The 12334-nt window shown below is 45.6% G+C and overlaps 1 protein-coding gene across 1 annotated transcript in view; it reads right to left on the reverse strand.

Moving 5' to 3' along the window:
- The window catches only part of ankmy1 (ankyrin repeat and MYND domain containing 1), a 12987-nt gene extending 7283 nt beyond the window's left edge, over positions 1 to 5704 (reverse strand). Inside the window, exons 1-10 of the mRNA XM_021604002.2 lie at positions 4991 to 5704; positions 4610 to 4756; positions 3996 to 4480; positions 3650 to 3866; positions 3355 to 3531; positions 2601 to 3238; positions 2175 to 2346; positions 1812 to 1952; positions 1501 to 1650; positions 1304 to 1411 (exon numbers count right to left, since the gene is read on the reverse strand). Coding sequence (XP_021459677.2) covers positions 1304 to 1411; positions 1501 to 1650; positions 1812 to 1952; positions 2175 to 2346; positions 2601 to 3238; positions 3355 to 3531; positions 3650 to 3866; positions 3996 to 4480; positions 4610 to 4756; positions 4991 to 5197 — 2442 coding nt within the window. The 5' untranslated portion in view covers positions 5198 to 5704. The remainder of the gene's footprint in view (positions 1 to 1303; positions 1412 to 1500; positions 1651 to 1811; positions 1953 to 2174; positions 2347 to 2600; positions 3239 to 3354; positions 3532 to 3649; positions 3867 to 3995; positions 4481 to 4609; positions 4757 to 4990) is intronic.
- Positions 5705 to 12334: the final 6630 nt, after the last annotated feature.

A 12334-nucleotide genomic window follows, 5' to 3' on the forward strand; every position in this document is an offset into this window, starting at 1 on the left:
AGGCATGCTATTTGTGCGTCTGTAAATTTCACTCATTACTATTCACGATTCATTCAGGATTATCCGTCAACATGGTAGCATCCATATCAATGTAGAAGTGTTTAGAAACATATTCTATTATTATTTACAATAAAAATGACTCCAAAATGACACAATACATTATTTACCATTAATTTCTATTGGGCATAAAATAATCTGAAACAACCAAAACAAACAAACAAATATATCCAACAAGTTTGTAGAGTCACAAGCTTGAAGTAATAATCGTGTGCTAGGAATATGGGACCAAATACAAAAAACTTTTGACTACTTTACCACATATAAGTGAATTTGTCCTTTTGGTCCCCTAAAACGTGTGTGTGTGTGGGGGGGCTCACTGGATAGGGATGAAAATACCCTCAAATTAAAAGCTGACAGTCTGCACTTTAAGCTCAAAGTCATTCTATCATTTCTAATCCAAAGTGCTGGAGTACAGAGCCAAAACAACAACAAAATTGTCACCGGCCCAATACTTTTAGAGCTCACTGTATATGAGATTGTTAAGACTCCTGCCCCAATAAATGCCTGTCTGGGTTACTGTTGCCTCACACATCCACCCCTTCCCCACCTCATCCTTCATCTCAGCCTGACTGTGTGTGATTCACCAGAAGCCTTTCATGTCCCCAGCAGCACTTCCAACTCCTCTCAAGGATGTGCTGCCTCCCTCCCTCCCATCCAGACAGCTAAAGTAGGCAGCCGCTCTCCTTCCCGTAATCCTTGTAGGTTTAGCACGCCATTGTTACAGCAAATTAAAATCTGTTTCCCTTTGTTGGAGAAAAAACGTGTTTCTGATTCAAAACCCCTCGGTCTGTGACTGAATGAAGGTGCAGAATGAATGTAACAGAGGAGACATTTCACATTGTGCCATGAAAGGAGCTGGTTAAGATTTACTCCTCACATATTATAAAAAGGCAATTAATGTACTCAATGGCTATTGAGGAATGATGGGGGGGGAGGAGAGGCAAAATGCACAGGAAATAATGATAGAGCCATTCTCCATTAAGTGGTGGGTGTAAAACACAGCAGGAAAGCTCACTGAACAGTCCTGGAGAGATGGGATAAAAACCCCTGGCCAAGCTCAGAATGATTACATATAGGGACTAGGGGAGGTGGATAGTCGGGAGTAGATAGGGAGGAGTAGACTGGTAACACACTTGTTTCAAATTCCCTCCCAGAAGCATTTACAGTAATAAGTGTGTTTTGCCAAATGCGTAGGTGTTGTATTTCTGTCTTGGCCTATTTAAGAGAGAACTGAAGCCCTTACCAAGTCGTTGCCGCTAGCAATAGCTAGAGAGAGGGGAGAATGGCCACTCCACAGAAGATTGGTGCTTGCCTTGTGGGAGAGGAGCAGTGACACAACCTCCCTAGCATTCTGAAATACACATACAATATCACACACATGCACAATACTCATACACAAAGTCAGAACTTTACACTCTGATGACTAGTGGCAATACTCACAGTGTAGTCCTTGTCTCTCTGACAGGCCATGTGCAGAGGAGTCCTGCCCCCCTCTTCTGGGGGAACACTGGGGGCCATATAGAACTGAGACGGGGGGCCGGACGACGTGGAAGACTTATTCCCAAAACCAGCCTGGGGCTCCACTGGGTTCTGGGTGGTTGGTGTGTGTGTGTGTGCACATGCATGTGTGTGTTGTTGTTGTTCGAGTGTATAAAAAAAATATATAGAAAGGAACCATATCAGTTATGAACCATGAAGATGAGGCAAGTCTCCGGCAACAACAGAAAACCCTATCTTACTCCTCTGCTGACCTTGTCCAGCTTAAACACCTCGTGAGCGTCTTGGGCGGTGACATCTGGGTCTGCCACGGCGTGCAGCAGCAGCTCAGTGATTTTGGGGCCCTCCGCCCCGGGGAGAGCTGCGGCGATGTGCAGGGGGTAGAAACCCCTTTGCTGGAACACATGAGATGAGAGGCAATATGAGTGTAATTAATCACTGGAATAGACCAACCAACCACCCTCGCCTTCTGTTGTCACTAAGCCATTCCAGCAACCACAGTTATATTGAAACATCAACTCTGTGTAGTCAAAGACACTCAGCTAGGAGAAAGCCATGTGTTTTGTTAGTGGGGCTAAGAGTGAGAAAGAGAAAAAAGAAGGTGAGAGATAGCCCACTTCTGAAGGCAGGCACATATCAGTGCGTGCTCCACACTCCAGCAGAAGCCTGACAGCTTGGATGTGGCCTGCCTTGATGGCCAGGAAGAGGACAGGCATGGGCACACTGGAGGCGTTAGGGTCTGCTCCCCTGTCCAGTAGCAGCTTCATGGTGGTCCACCGTCCCCGGTGCCTGTACAAAGAGATGGGGGTTAATCTCCTCCACCCTAACATGATGTCAATCATCGGCACATCCCTTTTGTTTGTTTGTCTGGATTTTATTTAGAGGACGATTCCATTGAAGTATTTTCTCCATGGTTTGCAGTTTTCACATTGCACATGCTATGAGATAAATCCACATTTATGCGAGTAAGGACAGCCTCTTTAAAATTAACCCACAATGTTTCCTATGAGCTCAGAGCAGAGCCCTGGCTGTCCCAGACTCACTCGGTCTTCATGAGGGCCATCTTGCGGACGGTCTCCTGGGTGTCAGCATGTGGTACCAGGCCCGATCGGCTTAAGGCCTCGGCCGTCTTCTGCATGACCTCCTCCGTGACATGGATGTGGAAGCTGGCCAGGGAGCGGGCCGAGTCAAACGCTGGGTCAGCCATAAGGCTGCCTCTCCTCTCCCTCCTCCTCCGGTCCTCCTCTGATCCGGCCTCTCCCTCCTCCTGCTGCTGCTGGGTCAGATCATAAGAGCCACCCCCCTCATGCCAGGGGACACAGCCCAGTGGGATGTTCCCATCCAGCACCTGGATGGAGCGCCTTTCCCTCACCACTATCATGTCCATGCGATCTAGGTCCAGGGCAGCCTGGTCACTGCATTCCTGGAGGTACTGTTCATCCTCATCCTGGTCAGCCTCTTCCTGACAATAACCCTGGCCATTGCAAAGGGACACTTGACTGTCATTACACTGGCCACGGTCCATAGCCTCGTTATCAGCCTGGTTGGTGTGGCCCTTTGGAGCAGTGTCGTCAGCCTGATTGGGCTGGTCAGCCTGTTTGGTGGTCTGGGCTCTGTTTTTGGTGGCTTCCACTATGCTGCTCTGAGGACTGTTCACTGATGGGGACCGGGCTTTGACAGCCTGTTTTACATAGGAGTGACAAATAAATATAATGAAGAAAAACAATAAAGAGATTACACTTTTGAGCAAAGAACTGTCCAAAGAAGGCACGTCAAATGTTTTGGTGCCTCACAGACCTGTGATTTTGCGTGGGTCTTTTGTGGGACCTTCTCTGCAACTGTCTCATGGAGTGACTGGATTGGGTAGTATAGGACATTACAAACAGCCAGAGCAGACATGCCCTCACAGTTGAGCTTGTTCACATCTGCTCCGCTGTCCAGGAGCAGGTGGATCACATCATTATGGCAGTTGACCTGTAAAGAAATCTTAAAAAAGGTCAATCCTGTGCACACAACACCTTTAGCAATATTATCCATTCATATCTCTGTTGGAGTCTCCCCATGCCTTTGTGATACAATATCAGTGTCTTACCGTAGCTGCAATGAGTGCTGTGTGTCCTCGGGCATCGCCAACATCAGGGTGTATCTTACCATCCCGTAGGATGCGATAGACACTCTGCGGGTCACCCAGCGAGGCCTCCTGGATGAGGCCCTCTGAGTTGAGCTCCAGAGATCCCTTAGGGCCAAACCTTTGCCGGTTCTCAGACAGAACAGCCTCCACGTCCCAGTCCAGGGCCTCCACCTCAAATCTGCAGCATGAAGTGACAACAGACTGTGGTAAAGCAGGACACAAAAATAAACCGTTTTGAGACTAACTGTAAGGAGCTTATTTGCTTTCAGGCATCTGTATAATACATTTGGCCTGCGTTAGCGTTCACCTGTGCCTATGGATGTGAGCCTGCATGCGCTGCTGCAGTGGTAAAGCTGCTGAGACATCAGGGTTAGTATCTGGGTTGTCACAGTGCTCGCCGAAGAATTGCAGGTCCAGCTCCTTACGCAGCCCCCAGGGCACAGGCAGGTGGTCCGAGTCTGTGGAGTAGCGGTCCATGTCTGGGGGCAGGATGAAGTGTTCGTCCTGCAGCAGCTCATGGTAAGGAGAGAGAAGTGGGTCCATGCCAACCTCCCTGGTACCAGGCTTGGCCTTGGTCTCTGGCCCCTTGGCTGAGCTCTGGGACTGGTTCTTAGGCTCCTTCTTGCAATTGATCTGAGCCATGTGTTCTGGGAAGGCTTGGAGAGTGAAGCCCCCCTCCAGAGCAGTGCACAGCCTCAGCAGCCTCTCCCGGTGCCATAGACCCACGTCCTGATGTCCATCTGGGTATGTCACCACACCTGGCCCAAAGCGCTCGTCTGCATGGTACAACCCCTGTAGGCGTCAGGTTAAATCAAAAGTCAGGTGTTAAGTATTTTATTTCTACTCAGCTCCTCAAGCAGAAAAAGTTCAGAAAATGTCATAGGTTATTGGTGTCAGGTGACACTCATACTCCTGTCTTACCTGAAAGGTGGTGCCATCAGGGAAGGTCTGAATGCCATAGCCCTCTTTCCGGTTCAAATAAAACTTTCCCACAAATTTGAAGCCTGCTGGCCAGGAATAAGTCCCATTTCCATGACGATAATCTTTGTAGAATGAGCCATCATAAAACTACAGAATAAAATTATAGAAATAACTTGATGACATAGGCTGTGGACCCTGTAATAGTGAAAGTCTTTAAAAAAAAAAGTACAATTGAACTACTTGCGCCAATGTAACAATACCTGCTATAAACAGTGACTAGTAACAAAATTAGCCTAATGTTGGCCAGCCAGGATTGTATGACACCCTCCCACAGGGCTATTTCATGACTGTCAATAAATTATTATATTCAAACAACAATACCTCTCCATTTGTCCAGGTGAAGACTCCTGTGCCGTGCTTCAAATCATTCACAAATTCTCCTTCATATTTAGATCCGTCAGACCACTGCTGAACCCCAGGTCCATTTCTCTTTTCACGTCCAGCTTTAATGTTAGTCCAATGCTCTCTACCTGCCTGCACTCCACATCTGACAGATGCCCCAGGTGCAACGCTTGTAGAAGTCGCCATTATACACAGAGCGTATTATTTTGTGGAATAGTAGGCTTTCATTAAATTACAAACATTAGCTGACCAAACAAGTTTCCATAAACTTTTACAAATCCTTCAACTGTCTTGTCTTCGGGTGGTTTGTCAGTCAGTGTAGGTTGCCTTGACAACGATGGAAGGGACAGCCCATTTGTTAATCGTTTACAAATAGTCGCAAATTCTCGACAAATTCTGCCTGTTTATAAATAATCCTTACATTCTTGTAGCTTTCTTGTTGAAATGCTGCGTCCAAGAACACCTCGATCGGAACACTTTGGAAGAATTACTTAAATCCAGTACATTACATGTCAAATATTATCGAATCTTGGTCCGTCTGAGAGCGAGCATGCAGAGAAAACCTAATCATGGAGTTGACGATCTCAGATGTCAAAGCAAAAGGTAATTCCATTGCCTGCAACAAAAATATCACCACACTGTGAGGGCTCCAGGGAATGTTTCCAACACTCCTTGACAACCGAGGCGTCCCATGGTTAGCTACTTATTTTATTGGGCCGCTTCTCCCAGGAGTTTTGCTGTTTACCCTTTAGTCTACACATCCTGGTCTATGCAAACTTTTAGGCCTGCTTCTTTTCCAATAGTGTTTTTCTATGTACTTCATAGAAAAATAAAATGTGACGTTTTGAGAGAATCATGTAACGAAGTTAATCTCTTGTAGGTCCAGCCTGAATAATGGAGAGTAACAAGGATTCAACTTTCAGCTTTTTGCTTTCAACTTTTTGCTTTTTGCTTTAGTACCTGTATAGAGCTGAACCTGTGTGTGCCACCTGCCACTCTACCTGTAAGGATAAACCTACACCCTATCTTCACTTGAGCCCACATCCGCATATACAACATGTGGGTTGGCTTGAATTAGTACATAGTGTCTCAGGTATACATGTAGAACTGCATCATTGTCAGTGCAGTAGTGATGGCCTGTTTTTTGTTGTTAAATGTCACTGAACCTTTTTATTAGGTCATCATAATATACATTGTTTTCAAATGGTGCTCTACAATACAATAGTATGTTATTTTTTATTTGTCTCATTTACTTTCACAGGACAAGGTCCTCCACAGGCTTGCTGGTCAAATACATGACCATTGCAATTTAGTTTTAGCATTGTATTACAGATGATGAGAGTGAAATCACCAGAAAGTGGGTTATAGAGAGTCATAGTAAGATAGATAATAATGCTGCTCAGAAGCATCACTTCTTGCCTCCCATCTGTGGCAGCAATATAGAACCTGTTCTCAGTGGCCAGGGCAGGCAGCTTGGTTCCTGATATCTCTCTGGATGACACACCGCTCAGCTTCCTATCCTTGGACTCAAGTGCTGCTCTCGACCAACAGCATGCATCCATTCAGCAACACCTTCCTGCTGAACAACTAACTGTTTTCAACCAGGACCTAAAGTCTGCATTGGGAGGGAGCACAAAGGTGGCCTTGGGGGGTGTGGATGTTGTGGCACTAGTTCTGTCCCTACTCTTTGATGTCTTAGCCCACAAGGCAAAAGGGCAGGGGGACAACGAGAGTGCTATGAATGCTACAAAGATGTTCTTTGGAATCAGCAATTCCTCAAGAATTGGGTCCCACATCAATGAATACCTGAAACTCGTCCCTGAGATAGCTGGTGATATGGGCAAGATGGTGGAGGTGACAGAGCTCTATGACCAGTACCCAAAGTTTGAGCTGATTGACCATTTTGAGAGGATGACCAACAAGAGATGTATGGGGTCAGTGGCCATGAAACAGTGGCTGTGTGGGGCAGCGTTCCACCTGCACATGAGGATCCACGAGATCCGCTTGGGCTCCATTCCATGAGGCTCAGCAGAAGCACTGCGTCTCTCCTACAAGACTGCGTTCACCAGCCTAGTCAAGCTCTATACAGAGTAAGTAAGCAATAATATACAGAAGACACCGCCAGTGCCAGGAGCTGACATTATGCCATGGCTCCTGGTCATTGAGCCCTACACAGATTTCACACATAGAATTCAACACAGTCTCTGTGAGTCCAAGGTCATTAGAGATGCGCTGCTGCTTCGGATCATTGCTGCTCAGGACATTGAAGACAGCAAAGACTTCTTTCTGCAGTCTGAACGTGACTTTTACAAACTGATCAACCAACGGGAAGGTTTTGAATTGCAGAAATAAAGGGAAAGTGAAGCTAAGTGTGTCAGTGAAATCGATGTTAGTTGTATTTTGATTTCAAACAAGTCAATACATTACACATGGAATTTTGTAACACATGCAATCACAAACAGGATATTGTATCAATCGTGATTGTAATTAATGTTAGCTGAAATCTGGAAAGTAATGGAAGAAAAGTTCCTTTAAAAGGTGTAGCGGTAGTCTTAACGGTGACAGTAATATTTCATAATTTGATATGGTGATTTTTGTATTTTGGAATGGTTAGATAAAGAGTGCATTAACAAGGCTCTGAGTCTGTGTCAACAACAACGTATGTACTGTTTGCCTCTGCTCTAAAGATTTGTAAACCTTTTCCATTGGATGAATATGATTGTTTTTTGCAAGTGGTGTCCTACATTCCGCTCTTTGGTTATTAGATGTTTGTCCAAGCCAGGACTATGTCCTTCAGACTCAACCCATCATGTTTTTAAATACACAGGTAGAGGAGTGCGTGAGACATACAGCACAGCCCAAACATGGGTAACAAAGCTTGCAGTCCATCTTCAGAAACCATTAGCTGTCTGTTTGATGTAGCCAGCCATGATGGCATCGTTCCAGACATCTCCCTGGACAGAACCCTCACCAAATGCCTATCCCTGAACTTGTCTGCTTCTCTGGAACATCAATATGCAGCCATCCAGCAGAATATGTCAGCTGAGCAACTAACAGCCTTTAACCAGGACCTGATGTCTGCATTTGGAGGTAGCACCAAGGTGAGCCTGGTAGGTCTGGGGATTGTGGCTGTCACTGCTCTTTGAGGTCTTGGCTCACCAGATTCAAGGACAAAGGTCGTCCATGGACCCCATACAGAGGATATTTGGAGTGGATCACTCCTCAGAAATTGAGTACCTAAGCAAGTTCCTGGTATAGCCAATGATAAGAAGAGGATGGCAGAGCTCCTGGTACGTTACGACCGGAAGCTTAAACATGAGCTGGAGGACTTCTATGAGAGGTTGGTAGTAGAGAGAAGCATGAACACTGCTGGCGTGAAACAGTGGCTGAATGTGGCAGCTTTCCACATGCACATTCGAATCTATAGGTTTTGTCTAACTTATTCACCAGAAGGCCCTGTACAGTCGTGGCCAAAAGTTTTGAGAATGACACAAATATGAATTATCACAAAGTATGCTGCCTCAGTTTGTATGATGGCAATTTGCATATAATCCAGAATGTTATGAAGAGTGATCGGATGAATTGCAATTAATTGCAAAGTCCCTCTTTGCCATGCAAATGAACTGAATCCCCAAAAAACATTTCCACTGCATTTCAGCCCTGCCACAAAAGGGCCAGCTGACGACATGTCAGTAATTCTCTCATTAACACAGGTGTGAGTGTTGACGAGGACAAGGCTGGAGATGACTCTGTCATGCTGATTGAGCTCGAATAACAGCCTGGAAGCTTCAAAAGGAGGGTGGTGCTTGGAATCATTGTTCTTCCTCTGTCAACCACGGTTACCTGCAAGGTAACACGTGCAGTCATCATTGCTTTGCACAAAAAGGGCTTCACAGGCAAGGATATTGCTCCCATTTATCGGATCATCGAGAACTTTAAGAAGAGCGGTTCAATTGTTGTGAAGAAGGCTTCAGGGTGCCCAAGAAAGTCCAGCAAGCGCCAGGACGTCTCCTAAAGTTGATTCAGCTGCGGGATCGGGGCACCACCAGTACAGAGCTTGCTCAGGAATGGCAGCAGGCAGGTGTGAGTGCATCTGCACGCACAGTGAGGCAAAGACTTTTGGAGGAGGGCCTGGTGTCAAGAAGGGCAGCAAAGAAGCCACTTCTCTCCAGGAAAAACATCAGGGACAGACTGATATTCTGCAAAAGGTACATGGATTGGACTGCTGAGGACTGGGGTAAAGTCATTTTCTCTGATGAATCACCTTCCCGATTGTTTGGTGCATCTGGAAAAAAGCTTGTCCAGAGAAGACAAGGTGAGCGCTACCATCAGTCCTGTGTCATGCCAACAGTAAAGCATCCTGAGACCATTCATATGTGGGGTTGCATCTCAGCCAAGGGAGTGGGCTCACTCACAATTTTGCCTAAGAACATAGCCATGAGTAAAGAATGGTATCAACACATCCTCCGAGAGCAACTTCTCCCAACCATCCAGGAACAGTTTGGTGGCGAGCAATGCCTTTTCCAGCATGATGGAGCACCTTACCATAAGGCAAAAGTGATAACTAAGTGGCTCGGGGAACAAAAACTCAATATTTTGGGTCCATGGCCAGGAACCTCCCCAGACCTTAATCCCATTGAGAACTTGTGGTCAATCTTCAAGAGGCAGGTGGACAAACAAAAACCCACAAATTCTGACAAACTCTAAGCATTGATTACGCAAGAATGGGCTGCCATCCGTCAGGATGTGGCCCAGAAGTTAATTGACAGCATGCCAGGGTGGATTGCAGAGGTCTTGAAAAAGAAGGGTCAACACTGCAAATATTGACTCTTTGCATCAACATCATGTAATTGTCAATAAAAGCCTTTGACACTTATGAAATTCTTGTAATTATACTTCAGTATTCCATAGTAACATCTGACAAAAATATCTAAAGACACTGAAGCAGCAAACTTTGTGGAAATTAATATGTGTGTCATTCTCAACTTTTGGCCACGACTGTAGATGTCCTGAGCCAGCACTATCAACTCAGTGTCCCTGGCTTGATAAAGAGTTTTACAGAGTTTCTACAGAGAAATATCCAGGAGACCCCACCGTTGGCAAAATCCAACAGTGTGCCAGGGCTCCTGGTCATTGAGCCCTGCAGGAACGTCACACACAGATTTCAACACCATCCCTGTCCAAGATCATTGGAGACGCTCTGCTGACCCGGATCATTGCTGCTCAGGATATTGAGTAGAGTAAATACTTATTTCTGCAGACTGAAAGTGACTTTGATGATCTGATCAAGAAATGAAAGACTGAAAGAATATTAATCTGCATAATGCATAGTGGTAGAAATAATGACGTACACTGAGTGTTCAAAACATTAGGAACAACTTCCTAGTATTGAGTTGCACCCCTTTTGCCAACAGAACATCCTCAAATCGATAGGCATGGACTCTATAAAGGGGTTGAAAGCGTTCCACAGGGATGCTGGCCCATGCTGACTCCAACATGTAATTTGGGTGGTGGATCATTCTTGATACACAGGAAACTGTTGTGTGAAAAACCCAGCATCGTTGCCGCTCTTGACACACTCAAACCGGTACGCCTGGCTCCTACCGTACCCCATTCAAATGCACTTAAATCTTTTGTCTTGCCCATTCACCCTCTGCATTGCACACACACAATCCTTGCCTCAAGGCTTTAAAAATCCTTCTTTAACCTGTCTCCTCATCTTCATCTACACTGATTTGAAGTTGATTTAACAGGTGACATCAATAAGGGATCATATCATTCACCTGGTCAGTCTATGTCATAGAAAGAGCAGCTGTTCCTAATGTTTTGTGCACAGTGTATACTCTTATGGGCTTATGGCCTGCAATTAATGTATACTCATGTTACAAACACAAAGGATAATGTAATTACCAAAGAATAAAGTAACAGAAATGTATATAAACCAGCACTCATAATGTTCTCTAGTGTGTGACTTATGCGCATGCGTACTGTACACACACACACACATGCATTTTGGAATCCTAACCCTAACCCTAACCAAAACCCTAAACCTAACTTCTAAACCGAACCACTAACCCCTTACCCTAATCCAAATTCTAATCCTAACACCTGAGTTTAAAATAGCCTTTGTCCTCATGGGGATGTGGGAAATGTCCCCACGAGGTAGAATGTTCCTTGTTTTGTTATCCTTGTGGGGACTTTACGGGATTTTCTGTCCCCACAAGGATAGAAGAACCAACCCCACCCACCCCTTGACTTTGCCTTCGGAAAGTATTCAGACCCCTTGACTTTTTCCCAATTCTGTTTGGTTACAACCTTATTCTAAAATGTATTAAATCGTCCCCCCCTTATCAATCTACCCACAATAGCCCATAATGACAAAGCAAAAATGGCAAATTTATCAAATAAAACTGAAATATTGCATTTACATAAGTTCAGACCCTTTACTCAGTACTTCATTGAAGCACCTTTGGCAGCGATTACAGCCCAGAGTCTTCTTGGGTATGACGCTACAAGCTTGGCACACCTGTATTTGGGTAGTTTCTCCCATTCTTCTCTGCAGATCCTCCTAAGCTCTAGCAGGTTGGATGGGTAGCGATGCTGCACAGCTATTTTCAGGTCTCTCCAGAGATATTCAATTGGTTTCAAGTCCGGGCTCTGGCTGGGCCACCCAAGGACATTCAGAGACTTGTCCCGAAACCACTCCTGCGTTGTCTTGGCTGTGTGCTTAGGGTCCTTGTCCTGTTGGAAAGTGAACTTTGGCCCTAGTCTGAGGTCATGAGTGCTCTGTAGCAGGTTTTCATCAAGGATCTCTCTGTACTTTGTTCCGTTCCTCTTTGCCTCGATCCTGACTAGTCTCTTAGTCCCTGCTGCAGAAAAACATTACCAGAGCATAATGCTGCCACCACCATGCTTCACTGTAAGGATGGTGCCAGGCATTCAGGCAAAAGAGTTCCATCTTAATTTCATCAGACCAGAGAATCTTTTTTCTCATAGTCTGAGAGTCTTTAGGTGCCTTTTGGCAAACTTCAAGCAGGCTGTCATGTGACTTTTACTGAGGAGTGGCTTCCGTCTGGCCACCACCAAAAGGCCTGATTGGTGGAGTGCTGCAGAGATGGTTGTCCTGGAAGGTTCTCACATCTCTACAGAGGAACTCTAGAGCTCTGTCAGAGTGACCATCGGGTTCTTGGTCTCCTCCCTGACCAAGGCCCTCCCCCGATTGCTCAGTTTGGCCGGGTGGCCAGCTCTAGGAAGAGTCTTGGTGGTTCCAAACTTCTTCCATTTAAGAATGATGGAGGCCACTGTGTTCTTGGGGACCTTCAA

The sequence above is a fragment of the Oncorhynchus mykiss genome, chromosome 5 (genome assembly GCF_013265735.2).
Source record: "Oncorhynchus mykiss isolate Arlee chromosome 5, USDA_OmykA_1.1, whole genome shotgun sequence".
NCBI lineage: Eukaryota > Metazoa > Chordata > Actinopteri > Salmoniformes > Salmonidae > Oncorhynchus > Oncorhynchus mykiss.